Source organism: Simochromis diagramma, unplaced genomic scaffold, assembly GCF_900408965.1.
Source record: "Simochromis diagramma unplaced genomic scaffold, fSimDia1.1 OVJJ01000317.1, whole genome shotgun sequence".
Taxonomy (NCBI): domain Eukaryota; kingdom Metazoa; phylum Chordata; class Actinopteri; order Cichliformes; family Cichlidae; genus Simochromis; species Simochromis diagramma.
Window position 1 is genome coordinate 405,842 of NW_024386994.1, and position 19,294 is coordinate 425,135.

Genomic DNA, 19,294 nt, shown 5'->3' on the forward strand with positions numbered 1-19,294 from the left:
ATTTTCAGCTTTTTCCTTTTAAACAAATTTAAAGTGAAACAACACAAAACACTGCAAACCTCAACACAATTAAATGTAAATTAAAATATGAAAACAAAAAGAAGATGCATATTCTCTGTCATATGGGCCTGCATGAATAAACTTTCTGAATCCTTTATCATCCGCAACTGGAAATAGTTGTGGATGATTACTTTACCTTTCTAATGTGAAGTTGTTGTCCCTGGCTCTCTTTCTCGGTCTCTCCCTCCCGCTCTGCTCCTGTGCTACTGCGTGTAACTACCGCCCCTCCCCCCTCTTCCCAGGCAAAGCACAAGGCTCCTGTGTGGAGTCAAGCGGAAAAAAGTGCGAGAGACGGTGAGAGAAAGAAAAAACAAACAAACACGGCTCGCAATAAGCAGCCGGCTCTAAGAGCCATTTCCTTCACAACCGACAAATCACTACTATATAGGATTTACGTATAAACAACTTGAAGCTCTAAATCTGTTTTGATGGTTCTGGTTAATTTACTGAGCTGCATGCACTGTTGAGACTAAAAAAAAAGAACCTCGGTGATCAGTGACTATAATCTGTCTTTTGATTTTCAAATTAAGAACAAAATCTGAAGTACATTTTACAATCTTAGGTCTCCCATATACATCCTTTCTTATATTTATTTATTTTTTATCAGGCTGGCTTGATCATTGTAATACTTTGCTCTTAGACCTCCACAAGAACTTTAAATTAACCATTTAAAAATTGCTCTTATTATTCTGCTAATGCTGTTCTTTTTGTTGAAAAACTCAGAATTTTGACTGTATAAACTATCCAAGACATTTTTATTAGTAGTCGATGCCTTAACGCCCACTCACATCCTGGGCCATCTGACCTCAGGAATTCGCATGATAAGGTGGGGCCAGGTTTCACAAAGAGCTCACCCGAAACCCTGGCTGATTGGGACCCACACCCAGTTTCACACCTTGGCTCAGGCGATTAGAGGATCATCAGGGGGTCCTTTTGTCCCTCTGTGGGGGGATACTCCCACTAGGTTTAAATCTGGGACTCTCCACCATTTGACCTTAGAACTGAAGAAGCTTCTCGGATGAGAGGTGAAACGTCTTCAAGCAAGTTAAAGAAGTCCAGACGCTTTTCTTTGCAAGCTCCTTTGACTACAATGACCTGGATGACCTTCACAGACAGACTGAATTAGTACTTCTTTGGTATTAGAGTCTCATTCAGGTCTGTCAGTAACTCTTTAGAAGGATCAGGCTTCCTAGCTGCCTTTCCTCACCAACATGCTCTGCCGTGTTGTTGTTGATTCTGATACTACTACTACCACTACTACTAATTCAATCGCGTTTTATACACTACAAAATAAATAAAATATACGACTGTCTTTGCTACTTAAACGGTTACGGTTGAATAACCAAGCGATGAGTAACCTTCTGTTTGATAAGGGTTTAAAAAAACTGTCCTTGCTCTCCTATGCATTTTTCACCTTTAACTTCAACTCAACCGAACTATATTATGTCGTCAAACGCTTTAATAAACACGATTGGCCATCTGCGAGAGTGGGTCTTTTTACTTGTCAGTGATTGGTGCGAATTCCACGCTGCTGACAGCAGGGTTGTACGTCCCGTCAGCGTGTTTTACAAGGAGGTTTGAACTGCACAGCTAATTATTCTGAAAATGGCGAGCTGGTGTGTGCGAGCAGTTAGACAGAGCTACTCTTTTCTAGCTTCGCCTGCGCTAATAAGGTAAGGAGTATTTATTGGTGAGTTACGTCCCCTAACATGGGCGTTTTTACAGTAACGACAGACTTTCATTGGTCAGGTGGTGGCTAGCAGAGTTAGCTTTTGTAGGGTTAAATAGTCCCCACAGTTATCATTAACGTGAAAATCCAGATCAAAGAAACGCTTAAATACGTATGTTTGATAATATAGTGGGTCAAACTGAAGCCTAATCACCGTATAGGTGTGTAATCCCTAGAAACTGGAGGATGATGACATAACCTGACGTATCCTGAAAGTAGTCCATGCTACAGTAAATATCCAGGGGTCTGTTACACACGCTGTTGTGGACGTGGGATTTTTAAAATTGTATTTATTTGATCTCTTTAATGTACTACACCGTCTTCTGTGTTTCTATGTGGGACTTGACGCAATGCGTATGGACCAAACTAATTTCATATATGTAGATACCTTCCTTACACAAGCCCCTCTTGTGTAACTATAACTTCGTGTTACATTAAATAATGTAATGTCAAGATTAGCGTCAGGTCTCCAAACTTTCCTCGTGGCTAGAGAAAGATGCACATATCCCGCGAAATGGGCTGTTACAATGAGTTTAACAAAATAAGGCTGACATATATGATATACTAGGCATTTATCATTGAGTGGCAGAAATTCTAAGTTGATCCTCTACCAGTTGAATTGATATTTAATGTCTTATGTATTTAGTACACCTATACAATGACTTTAAATGGCTTGCTGAAGAATATTAAAATTGTGTTCATATGGGGACACTGAATGTGTCATTTTCACACCCTTGTATGCTATGAGGAAACATTTGTATTAGCTCTTTTTCAGGTTTCTGTTATCAAAGTGCTTAGAGTAACACAAGTTATGGACTAAGAAATATTTTAGCACTGTACATCAAAGTGCTTTGGCCACGTCCAATAAAGTCTCTGGTGCATATATGGTGTAAATCTTGCTAAAATTTAAGTGTCCTTGCCACCCAGGGGGTCTCCCCGATTGTTGTGCATGGCCACCCAGCAGAAGAATGGCCACGGGTCAGAGGAGGAGGCTGAGAAGCCAGAACCAAGCCCAACAGAGAAATCCCTAATGGAGGAGAAAACCCAGCTGGAGGATCAGCTCAAGGACATGACAGTAAGTCAGTGTGGGCTGCAGATCAGCCTCCAGTTCAGTGGTTACCAAAGTTACACTGACCTGGTATAAACATTACCACGTTGATACCTTTTTCTGTACTTCAGCTTTTGTCAAGTTAGCTGTTCTTTGTGAAGTTACTGTTCTTCACAGAGCAGCACATACATTTATAATCTATCACTCAAAATAAAAGGCTTGGATTCTCCAGTGGGCATGTGATTAAAGTATTTGGCCCTTTTGAGTTCAAATGAGTTTTAGTCTTAGTGATAGAACATTATAGCCTTTATAAAGGGGCTTAACAAATGTAAGTGCAGTTTTTAATCAGCAGTTTGTTTCCATCTTTGTTTCCAGGAAAAGTACAAGAGGGCATTGGCAGACACAGAGAACCTCAGGACGAGAACTCAGAAGATGATAGAGGATGCTAAATTATATGGTAAGGGCTTGTTTCCATTTAGGCTTTGAGTTTGCACCTGTGGACGCTGGATCTGTTGGTGCAAGCCACTGCCTCAATGTCGTTTCAGCTGGTTCAATACCCTTTGGTTTTTTGTAACCTCACACACTTTGTTGCTGCTGTTGCAGCCAGGTTGAAGACATGAGCACATGAACATAGCAATAGTTCGAGACTTTCTATGAGCGGAAAAAGGAATTTCTCTGCTTCTGGTTTTGACAACTTCTCTTCCTTCACCAATGCTGATGTGGAGGTTTTGTCTAAATGGAGATTCTTATCAGTCATCACTGCAGCACCTATTTACACCCTTATCACTAGTATAAACCATCAATGTGCAATGCGGTGAGTAAACAGGTGCACATGATGCACTGTTAGGTTGTAAGGCTAAAATGATCTGCTGTTGCATGTTCCTACCACAAGATGTCAGAAGAGGTCAACTTTAGCCTTGTTAGAAAAAGGATTTTCTTATGTGGTTTAATTCAGTTGTTTTTGTATAGTGACATCATATCTTTTAGACTTTGGTATATGTTGCTAGATTATACTCAAAATGACTCAAGAAAATGCTGAGTAGTTTAAAAATGATACAAGGTTAGAGTTGATTGTTGATAGAAAAATGCAATATAATTGAAGGTGTAACCTGAATAATTATCCAACATCTTACCCTCACTAGGGATCCAGAGCTTCTGCAAGGACCTGCTGGAAGTTGCAGACATTTTAGAGAAGGCCACAGAGAGCGTGCCCAAGGAGGAGGTGACAAGCCAGAACCCTCACCTGAAGAACCTGTACGACGGCCTGGTGATGACCGAGGTCCAGATCCAGAAGGTGTTCACCAAGCACGGCCTCATCAAGCTCAACCCAGATGGCCAGAAATTTGACCCCTATGAGCATGAGGCCCTCTTCCACGCCCCTGTCGAGGGTAAAGAGCCTGGCACTGTTGCTGTAGTGACCAAAGTGGGCTACAAGCTTCATGGGCGTACCCTCAGACCAGCTTTGGTGGGTGTAGCCAAAGCTCTCTAGAACTGACACTGTAAGTCTGTAACAGAGCGGGATTAGTATTTCTTTCCTGACTGTTGGTTGACCTCAGGCTCAGCAGACTGCTCAAGGCACCCTACCATCATCTTCTCACGTCTGTCCACACATCCCCTTCCTAAGGTGCCTCAAAGAGAAGGGGAGCCCAGCTGAACTTTGCATCTGGACAGTGTCCAACAGTTTTTAACAGATACACCATGTATCGCACAGGATTTTTTTTTTTCTTCATTAGTCATGCAAGTTGTGATCTTTGTCTTTTGATCAAGGAAACAAGGACAGATATTCATATGCATATTTCTCAGCACTATAAATGATAAGAAAAAGTATGAAGTGAGATCGTGAACCCCTGCTTGCAAGACTGTTTGGGCAGAGATGAGGTATAAAATATGTTCACAAAGTGGTTAATGTTGTTATCATTCCAGACTTCATTGTAAAATGCTCATATTAATAACCATATATTAGAATAATAATTAATTTCATTTTGTGAGAAAGTGAAAGAACAGCACAACAGGAAATGATAGGAAGGTTGACATTTACACTGTGCTGATAGCGGCTTTCTATCAGCCCTGTTAAAGTAATCCTGGTATTGTGGATGTGATCAGGTGGGGTAAGCCAACTTCAGCCAGTGTAACATCTCTCCCAGAGTTGTGGTGGACTGTGATGTGAGAGCTTTATCTGTCCAGTAGAAGAATTCTGTATATGGACCTTTTTGTCCAAATTGTCATTGCATCCAAATAAACTGGTCAATTTTGAAATCCTTATTGTGGTAGTGTTTGGCTTTTATACACGTCTTTAATGGACTGCATTTTAATGAAAGGTGCAGGTAGCTCATGCAACCAGTTCAGAGTCCCTAATCAGTTTACATCTGTAATTAATTAATTAATTATTATTTTTTTCTCTCAAGGATATAATTAGCAGTTGTGTCCATTCTAATATCTAATGCATTTATAACTCCAGAACTGACCTTAGGTTTCTTTAATACCAGAGTAAGCTTGTAAAGCTGTCTGTACTTTTATTTGTTCCATAAACTAACTAAAAGATGTATATGCTTCCCAGATCTGAAAAGTAGGTCACTGTGGAAGTCCCTTAAAGCTTTGTTTCCCGTGGCCAGCAGGGGGCAGTTCTGGTTCCACAAAGCACTGTAAAGAAGTCATGCTCGTGACTTACTTTAGTTACAAAATTCAAGGTTTCAGCTGCTAATTTCTCATATGATTAAATATCACTTCTTTTTTTTTTTTTAATGTGCAAAATAAACATCATGTATGCAGACATAGCAAGATGTGCTTCATTGTGGGAATGACAGTCTTCCCCAGCTTCTGAGTCAGAGCCACCCTTTTTCTCATTGTGTGTACATTTTCAGATCACCAGAATGGCAATGCCCTAGAGCAGGGGTATCCAACTCCAGGCCTCAAAGGCTGCTGTCCTGCAGGTTTTACATCTCACCCTGGGTCAACACACCTGAATCAAATGATTAGTTCATTACCAGGCCTCTGGAGAACTACAAGACATGTTGAGGAGGTAATTTAGTCATTTAAATCAGCTGTGTTGGATGAAGTACACATCTAAAACCTGCAGGACAGGATGATTACAGTAAAAAATAAAAAAAAAAGAAACTTATTTTTCTTCCTTTTCAGTTTAATAATAATATTAATAATGGATTGCATTTATATAGCGCGTTTAGTTTTACTTGTTACATTTTTTATTGCGTGGTTGACACGTTACTACAGTTAGTCCATTCTATTCTTGCTTTCTCATATCAAGTCTTCTTTTCCAGTGAAAGGGATCATTGAAACTTCTGTCACCTCATTTATATTCTGCCCTGGTGTGGACGTTAGGTCAGCTATACAAGTAACAAACCCTCTCTTTGTGACTCAAACAATTCTGGCATTTTGTGTTAGTTTTTGAAAGATCAGATTTACACTGAAACACGACCACTTAGAATGATAAAGTATTTGCACTTTTAATACATCTCCACAGATACTTTGTCATTTTCAACAACAAAGTAACAGAACAGCAAAACAACTCAACATAATGAGACGGGCAACAAGATTTAGGACAGCTCGACAGCATGCCACGACTAGAACCAAAACCTCTTCTTCTTTGCGATTCCAAAAACTTTTTTTTTTTAATTACAAAAAGCTATAAAAATTTCATGACATAAAATACTGTACATTTCACAGGTCAGCATAGTTCTCCCCTCCCCTAAAATTTATCTTATAAAGATATTTACATTTGGTAATGTAAAGTCAGCAAATCCCCCTTACAAAAAGTATTTTCCCAATGAGAACAAAAATTCTTCAGTTTCCACATTTTTGATGGAGACTTTAATATAAAAACACACCATTTTGGAACAATCTAGAACAGTTAGTTGCACGTGCAAACCTGAAAAAAAGAAAAAGTGACAATTAAAGAAAAATGACCAGTTGGTTTCAGCATCACCTTCGAAAAACATTCTGGGCCAGAGGCTCTGAAAAATGCTTATTATATAATTTTGCAAAATCAACAGAAAACTCATCTAACGTTCAACCAGCATCTTCTGGAAACCCACTACAGCCAATGAACACATTCAAATCCAGTAGGAACATGTTAGCTAAGGGTTACAACAATGTACAGGAGTGGACCCGAAAACAATATCCATGACCTAAAGAAATCTGCTTGAATGAAAAATTTTCAGTGTTTTCTGCATACTGTAAATAAGAGGGACTATTTCCTGCTGCAGATCGATACACATTTGGTACTCTAGCTGGTTACAGGCGGACAATGTACGTTGGACTGTTTGTACTCATCAGTGCAACAGACACACACTATTTGTGTGATACACTGACTGATTGTCAGGGTCTTTTCATAAGACTTTGTTGACAATCAAAAAAATCAGCTGTAGCATTTAGCATAATGAAGCTCCTTTGGCCACGAATGTTGTTAACATGTAAGTGAAATTTAACACCCTGCACAAATGATCCTCAAGCTTAGAGCGGAACCTTACAATCTTAGACGCTACATTGTAATAAACAAAACAACGCAACGCTCCACGTTTAAAGCGACACTACAAAAACAATGCCCTGCATGACTATCCCCGCTCCATCCAGGAAGCTAAATTTTAGTCAGCTACAGACAAAGAAAAGAAGAGAATGTGAATCTAGACATTTTCCAGCACAGGTAACACCCACACTACCTCTTGTCCTTCTAATTCTTTTGTTTTTAAACGTACTCCTGCTTCAGCTGTGAGACAACTAATTTTCAGCTTGGGTCGCCAAAAAAAGCAATACAAAAGAAAATAATGCCACACAGTGCCACTGTTCTGCTTCTACTTTTAGCCAATGTAAAAAGTGAAGTGAAAGCATATTGATAGGCTGCACATCAGCCTTGTTGGGCAGCTGTAAATGTGGTCAGCTATAAGACTATTGAACCTTAAACCTTAAGGTGCAACGTTGTGATGATGTATTAGCTCTGTGTACTCACTCGGTAAACAGCAGTCTTGTACTTTTAAAGTCCTATCATCTGTAGTACAGCACGTGGACTGTAAAATATTTAAAGTTTTAAAGCTGAACCCACACTTTCCTCAGGACAAACTAAAAGGAATACAACAGTTATTGGTGGGTTGCTGACGCAGTCAATCAAATCGCTCCACTTACATTTTCTACAACATAGAAGGTTGAAAGAAAATATTCTTTTTAAATATAGAAAATACTTCACGCTGAGATTTTAGGGGCTTTAAAACAAATGTAAGCCATACATAATTTTAACTTAAATTTGTTTAAAAAAAATATTTAAACAGGATCTTTTTAAATTAGCTATCAAACAAAAATACATTCTGAATTGGACTTTTTACAGGTTAAAAATAAGCCTGGCAGTGCCCTCTGGTGGACAGAGTGTGACTGGCGTTGACTATGATCTCTTCTTTGGCATTTCTTGTCATTTTTTTCAAACCTGCGGTGACACTGCTGATATTAGCCTTAGTGGATTTTTAAGGGTCATGTTTAGGAATAAGAAAAGATTCCAATATTGATATACTGGTCAATATTTGTTTAATATAAATATACACATATAAATTCTTTATGTTAGTTACATTAAAAAGGGACAATAACGGGTGTCGTTTTTTGTTTTGCTTCGCTTTAATTATCCAGCAATGTATTTCTCAAACTAGTTTCTACTCTGCTACATGTACTGGGAGTATTGTATGGAATGGATGTTGGAGCACACTCTCCTGCAAAAACTCTAAATTAAATTTCTGCATCGGTATTTGGTAAAAAAAAAAATTTGGGGGAAGATATACAGCAATCAGCCACCTGCAGCAGGTCAAGCTCTAGCTAATCTAAGTAAGCAGTGATAGGCTAGCAATGACATCCACCGAAAGGTATGGGTAGGAATGAAGTCGAAGGGACCTGTGGAAACTCATCTTTTTGTATTCATTATTGTACTCGGCATTTGGTGCAAACTGCAAACTCTGATAGGCCGATAATGACTGTAAACTTCAGCGAGCCCGCTCTAACTAATATTAGGCTATCTAATTAAGTTTGCGCTAAAACCAGCCAGGTTATGGGCAAACCCTGGTTTTTGGAGCTTTTTTCTTTGTGTTTCTTTCCCCAATCACCTTATTTTGCAGCCACCAATGGGATAAGAGTTTATCATCAAATCCAATTTTGTTATTTACTTTTCTTTTCAGCATGAAGGTTATTTGCCCTGTCGCCGGTTGCGTTCATTACATTATTTCTACCTTCAGTGTACCTGCTGTAACAACACCAAAGCAGCTCTGTAATACCTGCAAGTGTTAACACTGCAGTTATTATTTTGTCAAAACATTTAGAATAGAAAGTACTGTAACCCACACAGCTGTATTAATCCCCTGTTCCTTTCCAAATGCAAAAATATAGGCAGTTTTGTTCCTTGCCCTTATATGAAAATATTTTTTTCTCCAGTTGGGCATCTTATTTCTTTTCAACGTACATATTTACAAGGTCACTCCTGAAAAAAAAATGGTGAAAACCAGTAGTTTTTCCTGCCTCCAGCGCTTATAGCTTATCTGTTTATAATTTCCTGAGCAACGATGGACTGCTAAGAGGTGTCTCGGGATATCCAGCCACTTTCTGTGAGGAAGGTGAGAATGCGCTTCTTAAGAACCTTATCCAGGTAGCTGGGCATTCGGCTCTTGGCAGGAATGCCCTGCCTTTTCTGCAGGTGATCTTTGATGATGATGGTTTTGACAGTCAGGTAGCGTGCCGGGCTGAGGTTGAGAGAGTTGCACAGCACCTTCTCCCTGTCTGACAGCAGCTCGAAGCCTGTCAGATTCTCAATGGCAGCAAACTCACCATCTTTGCCCTCTTCTTTGATCCCACCTCCAACCCCTAGTCCTCCAGCAACGCCTCCTCCTCCTCCAGCTCCACCCCCGAGCCCCATCCCAGAACCAAGCCCTCCTCCTCCCGAGCTGCCCCGCTTTGAGGTGACCACACTTTTGTTCTCTTTGCGTTTCTCCCGTTTGTGGCGTGCTGCTTCGTATTCCGCTGACTCCTCCAGGCGTGTGATGCCGTTTCGGCGGTAGCGCTGCAGCTCGCGCACCTTGGCCCTCAGCATTCGCTCTTTATGCATGTTCTCAAAGAACTCTTCAAACTCCCGATGGGCCATGAACTGGCAAAGCGCTCGCAGCCTCACCCGCTGCTCCTTCTCTTCCTTGGTGATTTTTCTTTTAGGTGTACTTGGGAGAGGACCTGCTCCCGATGCCGTCATGGATCCTGATCCGACTGCACCACCACCAGCCCCTGTCCCACTCACGCCAGCTGCACTTCCTACGACTCCCAACATCCCTGTTTTGTCCTTCTCCTTGTCCTTCTTATCTCGGCCCAAAAATGAAGGCACCAGGTTGTAGTCACGAGCGATGTTCTTACGCCGCTGGCGTTCTCTGAGCTTACGCACATACATGTCCACATGGGCACGCTTCATTTCAATTTCCACGTCCTCATCATCGTAGTTGACACACAGTCCGCTGATGAGCTTCTCCGCGTCCTGGTCATACTCAATCTCATAGTCATCACGTAGTGGCATGTAGCCCAGCTGCTGTTGCTCCACCAAGCTGATATCCAGCGGAGGGAGCGGAGTGGTCAGGCTGGGCGACAGGGGCCCTCCGCTCGGGCAGGTGTGATCGGTCACCCGGTTTGGAATACTGTCAGGGATACAGGCCTTCCCCAGGTTTCCATGGATGTACATGGTGACATAATGTTCCATGACTTCCTGAGGAGTCCGGGATGCTCCAACATGATCAGCCATGTCCTCCTGAAAGGTCACAAAAAGGAAGTTGTTACTAAGAGGACACCTACACCATTGTATTTTTCTATGTTATACTAGAAGATGAAAAAGTGATGCTCAAACAATCTGTTTAGCTGTTCAAGAGAAAATGGTTTAGAATTCTCATCATTGATATTTAAATATTCATATTTTCTGCTTTTCAATTTTGGGTTGTTTTTAAAATTAAACAAGTAAACTGTAGACATCACCATGAAATATTTGAAAATGTACATTTTCTGATGCATTATAGGGGTGCATAATTTTATCTAAAAACTTCCAAGTAAGTCAAACTTAATATAATTTATTTTACACAGACAAATATTCTAATATGCTACACATAAGCCATATGCACTTTGTAATTGACTGTAAATGGGGCTTTGGAGGTGAAGTGTAACTGGTCCACATATACTTAAGAGGAGTCTGTACATTAACAGATGTCTGAGCATTTTTCTGACCGTTTGACATGCAAAAATTTATTTTATACTTGAGTAAATTAAACATCACTTGGTGGTGGTTGGTTCGTACCACAAGATAACTCTGCATATCTGTAACATATCCAGCAAACTTTTCGTGACACTATTCCACTCTTAAATGTTAGCCTTGGTTTTTGGCCCTTTGACCCCTGGGATAGGTTTCAACCCTCTACTGACCTTGAGATGGATAAGTTGATAACAAAATAGATTGATACGCTTTTGCATTATGAAAAATGAGATTTGATTACAGTTACATTACTTTGCTTTCTGTGTTTACACAGAAGTATTCTTTCTTTCCCCTTTCCTTGTCTTCTGACTTTGTTTCAGGGGGCACTAAAGTAGATCTTCCGCCTCCATCTCACCCTTTGCATACCCTCCATCCACAAGCATCTCTGTGGTCTTTCTCTGCTGTTTTCTTTCTTTTGTGCTCTTTTTTGTCAATTGTCTTATAAAAATAGAGTTTTGAATGAATCTCTAAGCTAAAGTAGGCACTAAAAAGCACTGTGACTCAAGCTGGAGGGCGAGAAGCCTGTGTCAGAGCAGCTGCAGGAGTACGAGAGGTACATCAACACCCTGACTGACCTGAAGCAGCAGCTCTGTGCTGAATCAGAGGCAGCCCAGCGTCAGGCAGAGGACCTGAGGCTACAGTCCCAGGAGCAGCTGGGCAAGGTTGGTGTTGTTTTAAGGGATTGTGTTTTTTACATTAAAGCACAGTTTTACATCCCATATTCACATCTGCAGTAGCACAATAACAATTAAACTTCCAGTCTATTAAAGCTTCAGTCTCCCTCAGTATCTGGTAGGTCATAGATGATGTGATTTATTGTTGTTTGGTTTAACTCCAGTGTTTATAAAAACTGAAAGAAATCAGATTTCATTAAAAATTCTGTCTCTGTTTTTTTATGCTTTCAGACAGAATCCTTTTCGACTACTATTCAACAGGTCAAGTGTCGTTTACTAATCAGTAGTTGTTTCACACTTCATTGTTCCCCACTCAATCTTTATCTGCATCCCACTTCTGTTACCAGTGTTGGGCCTGGAGGGGGCAAATACTGGCTATAATTTAGTGGAAATTTACTGAAAGCCCCAATCAGAACCTTTAGATACATCTGCATCTAAAGGACAAAGGTCACTCTTTCAAGAATGCTAATGTTCGTGGGATATTATGGAAAATAATTTAACATTTGTGTAGATTCCATTAGTCTGATATCAAAACCGTTGGTCTTTGGTACACTTTTAATTCAGAGGTTGATACACTTTACATGTTTCTTTAATATGCTGCATTGTAACACAAGTTTCGGGTTAGGTTTCAGTTAATAAGGAGTTAATTACTACTTACTACATAACAATATAGTTTTTCCTTACTTATTTGCTTCCTGTTTTGCCCCTTGTTGTTTTGTGACTCAGAGCAATACAATTATTGAGTGATAATTACGATTATTTTTCCTTTTTATGCGACGTGTTGTTGACATTCCACGTTTCTTAAAGTAAATTTTAACACTATTCTCAAATCTATTTTATTCGGGCTTTTCTTCTGTTTATAACGTCTCGAAAATTATGTACAACGATAACAACGAAAATAAGAAGAAAAAAATCATTGTTATCTCAAAGGTCATTAGCGTTATTCTTATATTACCGCTACAAGCCTACTGCTCTTCTTTGTTTTTTCTTTTCTAAGCACTAGACACAACGAAACTCCCTATGAGTTTGTATAGAAAGCTCTAAAGGTCAGAAAAATAACTTAAAAAGTGATGTACCCAGTTTCCAAATCCATACTGCTCGATAGCATCGAGTAGCGACTGCTCTTCCCTGCTGGTCCACCCTCCTTCTGCCTCTGTACCCCAGAGAGAGAACCGACCGCCGTCGACCTGCTGGTAGCCGTGCCATCTCCGGTGATTACCGATTTCAGCGCCCGCTGAGAAGCACTCTGGGCACAGCTCGATATCAGGGCACTCGGTGCAGCGAAGCCGCAGGTTTGTAACATCTGCAAGGCAGTTAACGCAGTACTTCTTCCCCAAGTCGGCCATCTTGCCTGGCGTCTGCTTCTTGTTGTTGGAGGCAAACCTTCGCGCCTGCGTACAGCGAGCCTCGCAGCGCGAGCTACTCACATCCTGCTTATAAATATTAATGAGAATGGCTCAGGGCTCCTGTGATTGGCCCTTCTGCTTAGTTTCCAGGACAACCGAAACAAAACGAACAGTTTCATTGACCACAGAACTGCACGAGCCTTACCTCTGTATACAAAGTAAATATTATTAAAAATGGACAAAGAGGCGGGAGAGGGAGAAAATAAGGTAAGAATTCACAGTGACAGAGACACAGAGGAGAATTTTATTACTGTTAGTGGGGATAAAAATGAAGCTGTCTCAGCTGAAATGCCCACATCAGACCCTGAAGAAAAGCACTGTGACAGCGGGAAAGTCACAGAAGAGTTCTCTGCTGAAGAGGCCGCCACTTTTGAACCAGAAGCCAAAAGTGAAGATGAGCTCTGCACTGAGTTTGATGTGATGATTAAAGTCAAAGAACAGCCACTGTGCCACGAAGAAAGTGCGGTTTCTGAGATGAACAGCACTTACCACGATGACGCTCTGAAGCTACATCCTGAGACTCAGGACACGGAGATCTCCAGCCCTCTACACCACGAAGATGAAGAGGCTGAAAAAGAGGGAGCCACATCTGCATGTGTACAAAAACTAAACATAAAGTACAAAGAATATAGACAGCTCCTCCAGGAGGTGTGCAAGGAGCGAGATAAGGCCAGGCATAACAGCAGCCAGCTGCAGATGAAACTGGCACAATACTTCAAGAAGGCTGGGGACAGTGTCCAGCTGGAGGGCGAGAAGCCTGTGTCAGAGCAGCTGCAGGAGTACGAGAGGTACATCAACACCCTGACTGACCTGAAGCAGCAGCTCCGTGCTGAATCAGAGGCAGCCCAGCGTCAGGCAGAGGACCTGAGGCTACAGTCCCAGGAGCAGCTGGGCAAGGTTGGTGTTGTTTTAAGGGATTGTGTTATTTACATTAAAGCACAGTTTTACATCCCATATTCACATCTGCAGTAACACAATAACAATTAAACTTCCAGTCTATTAAAGCTTCAGTCTCTCTCGGTATCTGGTAGGTCATAGATGATGTGATTTATTGTTGTTTGGTTTAACTCCAGAGTTCATAAAAACTGAAAGAAATCAGATGGGTCTGATTTCATTAAAAATTCTGTCTCTGTTTTGTTATGCTTTCAGACAGAATCCTTTTCGACTACTATTCAACAGGTCAAGTGTCGTTTACTAATCAGTAGTTGTTTCACACTTCATTGTTCCCCACTCAATCTTTATCTGCATCCCACTTCTGTTACCAGTGTTGGGCCTGGAGGGGGCAAATACTGGCTATAATTTAGTGGAAATTTACTGAAAGCCCCAATCAGAACCTTTAGATACATCTGCATCTAAAGGACAAAGGTCACTCTTTCAAGGATGCTAATGTTTACATTTTGGTTCTAAAGAGGAGTGAAAGAAGCCATCTGTGTCCAACTGTTATTAACGACCCTCTTTGAACAGAGGAGGTGGCTTACGACTCCAACTGTCTGCCATCTATAATCCATTTTTGAGATACCTTCCCAAGCGCCACATGATAGTTTGAGGCAATATCTCCCAATGGTTTCATCCAAAACCTCTGCAGATATCTCACACACACCCGTTTTCACACCTTAGCTCATGTGGTGAGCCACATAATCAAGGGCTTAAATACTTCTGACTCTCCATCTTTGATCTTAGAACTCAAGAAGCTTATCGAATGAGAGCTGAATCATCTTCAACAAACTTAAAGAAGTCCAGTCGCTTTTTTGGTCGCAAGCACTTGACAGTTGGAAAGAAACACACTCCGCCCTAAAGCGGGTTTTATAACTTCTGCCTTCGTGACTCTACTGGTGTTGCTGTGGCATAACTTTTGTCATCGGACAGGACGCACAGGTTTGCCTGCTTGCCCTAAACTGACCATAACCTTGACTCCGAATCTTAACCCTTAAACAAGCCAGAAGGATTATAAAAAACTGAAACCTTTAACCTTTCATCAATCAGATGGTCTAAAAATTGCTAAGACTTTAATCACTCACTCCTGTTGCTTGTAAGTTGGATTTTCCAGAAAGCTGGATTCCACATTCTGTCTGTTCTGCAAAGACACATTTTCAACAGGCACATTTAGGTCCACTTTTAAAAACAACAACAATGTGATATAAAGTGTTTATGTGACTAAATACATTTTAGCTTTAAAAGAAAAAGAAAATAACTTTAGTTAACTGAAAAAAGCCACAGTTTCCGTCAGGAACTGGAGTTTCATTTTACACTTTAAATGTAAATCCTAAAAAAACCCCGCTGATGCTGATTGCCATGGAGGCATTATTTTACATGACTTTGAACCTACTTTAGGCTCCATCACTGACTCCATGACTTGTTTAACAGCTTCACACTTCTTTGTTTGGACACCAAACCCACAACACCTTTTAGGAAGAAACATGTTATGTAAATTATGATTCACAGTCTACACCATAAGGCCTCTTCTTACAGGCCAAACAGAACAATAGCTGCACTTATTACAGTCCCGAGAGATCAAAGTCAAGCTACAAGTAAAAAGAGAAATTCTGCGATACAGTAATGTCCAGTGTTCCTCAACTGACTGAAGAGTTATCAATAAAACATTTATTTTCCATGAGATTAGATTTGCTACAACTTTACTGCCATTGTTGAGAGTAGATGTGCAGAGAAAGCTGCACACAGTTACAGTGAGTCTTTCTGAAATCTTCAGTCATTCCTCAGCCTGTATTTAAAAAGGAGCCTAAATTACAACAACAGAGGATTAATTAAACCGATGATCTTTTGTCACCTGAAATTGATGCACTTAAGGTACAAGAAAGAAGAGACAAAAACATTTTCAGTTGCTCACAAATATGAGCACAGTTCTGCCCCCGTTCTTGCTGTTCACAGTAACACCCACTGAAATGTATCTGCAAGAGAGGCGGACAAATGAGGAAAAGAGAGCAGCTTTGATTCTGTCTTCACAGGGGCACAGTTATCTTTTCTTGAGACTGTTTTTAATGTAGCCTATACAGGCTCCGGTTCATTAGTGTTGTCCTTAATTTTAAATATGAATTCAACGTTAAAAACACAAACAAAAGTAAGTAGATTTTAAAATCACAGTTTTGATATGGCAAAATTTTCCAGTTTCCAGTCATTGTGGATCAAAATGATTGAAAGACTTACAACCCTAATTAAGTTGATAACACTTACAATTGTGTTATTTTTGTAATTGTGTGTGTTGGAGAATTCTGTCCACAACAAAAATACAACTTTAATGGAATGAGTACAGTGCTCTGTAAGGGCAAAAGGTGATATATTTCAGTTCAGCAGTCCGATTAGCTGCATTTGAACCAAAAATCCATCTATTTGTGTTTGTTGGCTTCAATTTCACTTCAAACATGGGTGAACTAGACACACAGACGTTAGCACAGTACATGCATGAAACAGTAAATCATTTTTTATGTATTCATTTTCTTATCATTATTTTTGCATGTTTAGAAAAAGGGAAAAGCTTTTATATGATACCTCAGTCTCTGCAGGGAAAATTGGCACAAGTGAGCCACACATGCACACTTGCAGGGAAGCTGGATGGATGTGCAGTGCATACTGAACTGTGCAGACACAGTGGAAGCTGTGGAAGATGCACAAAGACCGTTTGTTAAATATAACTTGAAACTAAGTAAAAATCTGCTGTCATTTTAATAAAAAATACACTGAAAATACAGTGACTGTACATATAGCCCTGTTATTAAAATTATTTAGCAAACTGTTAATGCACTCAAAAACTGTCTCATCTTCATCCTCAGGTGGAAGATGAATGGCGAGCACTGATGGCACTGAAACAGGATACAGCTGTGAAGATGCTAAGCAGACGCCTGGGTAAAGAAGCAGCTCGGGCCAAAGTGGAGGCGTCTCTGCGAGCTGAACAGCTTCGGCAGGATGAGCTGATCAAACTGCGGCTGAAGCACATCAAGTTGAATATGAAGATTTGCAAGCTGGAGGCAGAGCTCCGCCGTGGGGAGGAACATGACAGGGACCCCATACAGATCCAGTTTGAGCAGCTGCAGGCTGAGAAGCTAGAGCAGAAAAAACAAGCCGAAAAGCAGCACGAGGGATCAGTAAAGCTGCAGAAGAAGATCAGCAGTAGCTTGGAGGTATGCTGACAAATCCATGGATACAGATTGCTTCTAATTTCTTTCATTATGAGCAATAGCAGTGATATTTGTTGTCTCTCTTGTATCAGTGCCTGTCACATATAAAGGAGAAGCTGCGCTGGTGCCAGATGGAGGTCAAGGTGAAGAGAGAGCAACTGACTGAGGTGGAGGCCGTGGTGGCTGGGAAGAGGGACCACCTAACCAGGGTCAAGCAAGAAAACAGTCGCCTGCACAGACAAAACCTGAGGTTGAAGGAGCAGCGTGGGCTGCTGGGCAACAGGGTCCTGCTGCAGGACTTTGAGGATACTGTGAATGCCTCTGACCAACTGGAGGAACAACTAGAGCATCTGAAGTGCCGGCAAGCCGAGATCCTCTTCAGCTGTGGCGGGTGGAAGAGTCAATAATGACTAAAACTTTATCTCAGGTTTCAAAAAGCTATGAAAAAAATGAGAGAAGAACACATGTAGCTGACAAGGAGCTACCAGGAATGAGAACGAGCACTAGCCCTTACAGTTTCAAAAAAGATTATCATCTTAGATCTTAGATAATGTTGAATGCAATCTTAAAAACATTGATAGAAATAAAGATACATTTTTGTGGACTTTTTGTAATTTTTATATGAAAATTTACTTGCTTTACCACAAGGTGTATTTGTCCTGTGGTAAAAAGAAAAAAATTAATTTAATTGAATTTTACAAAGAAAACACAATAGCGGTTAATACTTTCACCTCACAAATAGAAGGTTGTATATTTATAGCTCCCGGCTGGCTTCAGCTTCTGTGTGGGAATAATTAGGTGATTCTGAATTGCCTGTAGGTGAAAATGTGAGAGCGACTGGTTCTCTGTCTCAGTGTCTACTTTGCCACAGCTGGAACGGGCTCTGCTGAATCAAAGTTTCATACTTCTTAAACGTTACCTTGACATCTTTGATAGACTTTCTAGCCAGAAAGTTTGTGTTCAATTTTTTTTTATATGTTTTTCCTTGGAATAAAATTAAATAACCAAAACATTCATGATCGATTAAAAAAAAATACAACATAGACAACAAAGATGAGTCAGTCTCACAGCCTCTATGTGTATACATAAGATAAGATAAGATAACCTTTATTAGTCCCACGCGTGGGAAATTTGTTTTATTACAGCAGCGGACAGTGCAAAATTACATGGAAAAATTAAAAGTAAAAACACTGGAATAACAATACATTTATTTATGGATTAAAAATACAAAAAGACTTTGACAGCAATTGTATGAAATCCATTATTTAGAAACCCAGAAGCTCAGAAGATTCTGGGGTTTTGATGAATCAGTCTCTAACACTGCAAGTTTACACTTAATGTAAAAGACCTGGGCCCGTATCCCTAAAGAATCTTTGTGCAAAAAGTGGCTCCTAGCGGCCAAATTCTAAGAAAATTTCCAGAGTCATGACGTTTTCTTAGAATTTCCCCTAAAAGTGACACGACAATCCCAGTTAATATAAAAGCTATTCCTCAAGATTCCTAGCGCTTAAAAGGGCTCCTAAGGCGAGATCTGCTAAGAGCAGGGAAGAGGACTTTTAGTGGCTTAGGAGTTCCCCTAAGCAGCTGCACAAAATGGCCAACAGAAGAGGCAGGAGAGATGTTCTGCAAACACTGGATGACAGGGAATTATTGAGATGCTACAGATTGGATCGTGCAGGAATCATGTTTGTGGTGGATCTCCTTAGAGATGCAATTACTTCACCAACTCGACGCCACAACACTATTACACCGGAGACGAAAGTAATCACAACCCTGAGGTATTTGGCAACCGGGAAAATGCAACAATGCAGCAGTGATGACTTGGGTCTGCAATCACAGACATTGCTAAAAGCTGAGCCGTGTTACCCTCGTTAAGACCACACTGGACTTGTAACGTTGTGATTTCTACTTCATTAAGGACAGCCCCTTGAGATAGGCCATCTTGTTTTCAACGGGGTCCATATGGGAGTGAAAGTACAAAATATGCCAG

At 40.6% G+C, this 19,294-nt stretch overlaps 3 protein-coding genes across 4 annotated transcripts; 2 read left to right on the plus strand and 1 right to left on the minus strand.

Moving 5' to 3' along the window:
* The first annotated feature begins 1,583 nt into the window (after positions 1-1,583).
* grpel1 (GrpE-like 1, mitochondrial) lies at positions 1,584-5,099 on the plus strand. 2 transcript variants are annotated; one of them, XM_040040844.1, is made up of 4 exons: positions 1,584-1,733; positions 2,717-2,864; positions 3,213-3,294; positions 3,980-5,099. In XM_040040844.1, the coding sequence occupies exons 1-4, from the start codon at positions 1,666-1,668 to the stop codon at positions 4,324-4,326; spliced, it is 645 nt and encodes a 214-aa protein (XP_039896778.1). In that variant the 5' UTR covers positions 1,584-1,665; the 3' UTR covers positions 4,327-5,099. The 2 variants fall into 2 exon arrangements, with proteins under 2 accessions (XP_039896778.1, XP_039896779.1); XM_040040845.1 differs by lacking the exon at positions 1,584-1,733 and adding an exon at positions 1,785-2,019.
* Positions 5,100-6,273: 1,174 nt separating this feature from the next.
* Positions 6,274-13,145, minus strand: tada2b (transcriptional adaptor 2B). Its single transcript, XM_040040801.1, has 2 exons — positions 12,845-13,145; positions 6,274-10,602 (listed from the first exon to the last, which is right to left on the minus strand). Exons 1-2 carry the CDS (start codon positions 13,112-13,114, stop codon positions 9,391-9,393), a joined length of 1,482 nt encoding a protein of 493 aa, XP_039896735.1. The 5' UTR covers positions 13,115-13,145; the 3' UTR covers positions 6,274-9,390.
* Positions 13,146-13,326: 181 nt separating this feature from the next.
* On the plus strand, positions 13,327-18,486 carry ccdc96 (coiled-coil domain containing 96). Its single transcript, XM_040040802.1, has 3 exons — positions 13,327-14,071; positions 16,960-17,307; positions 17,397-18,486. Exons 1-3 carry the CDS (start codon positions 13,349-13,351, stop codon positions 17,709-17,711), a joined length of 1,386 nt encoding a protein of 461 aa, XP_039896736.1. The 5' UTR covers positions 13,327-13,348; the 3' UTR covers positions 17,712-18,486.
* Positions 18,487-19,294: the final 808 nt, after the last annotated feature.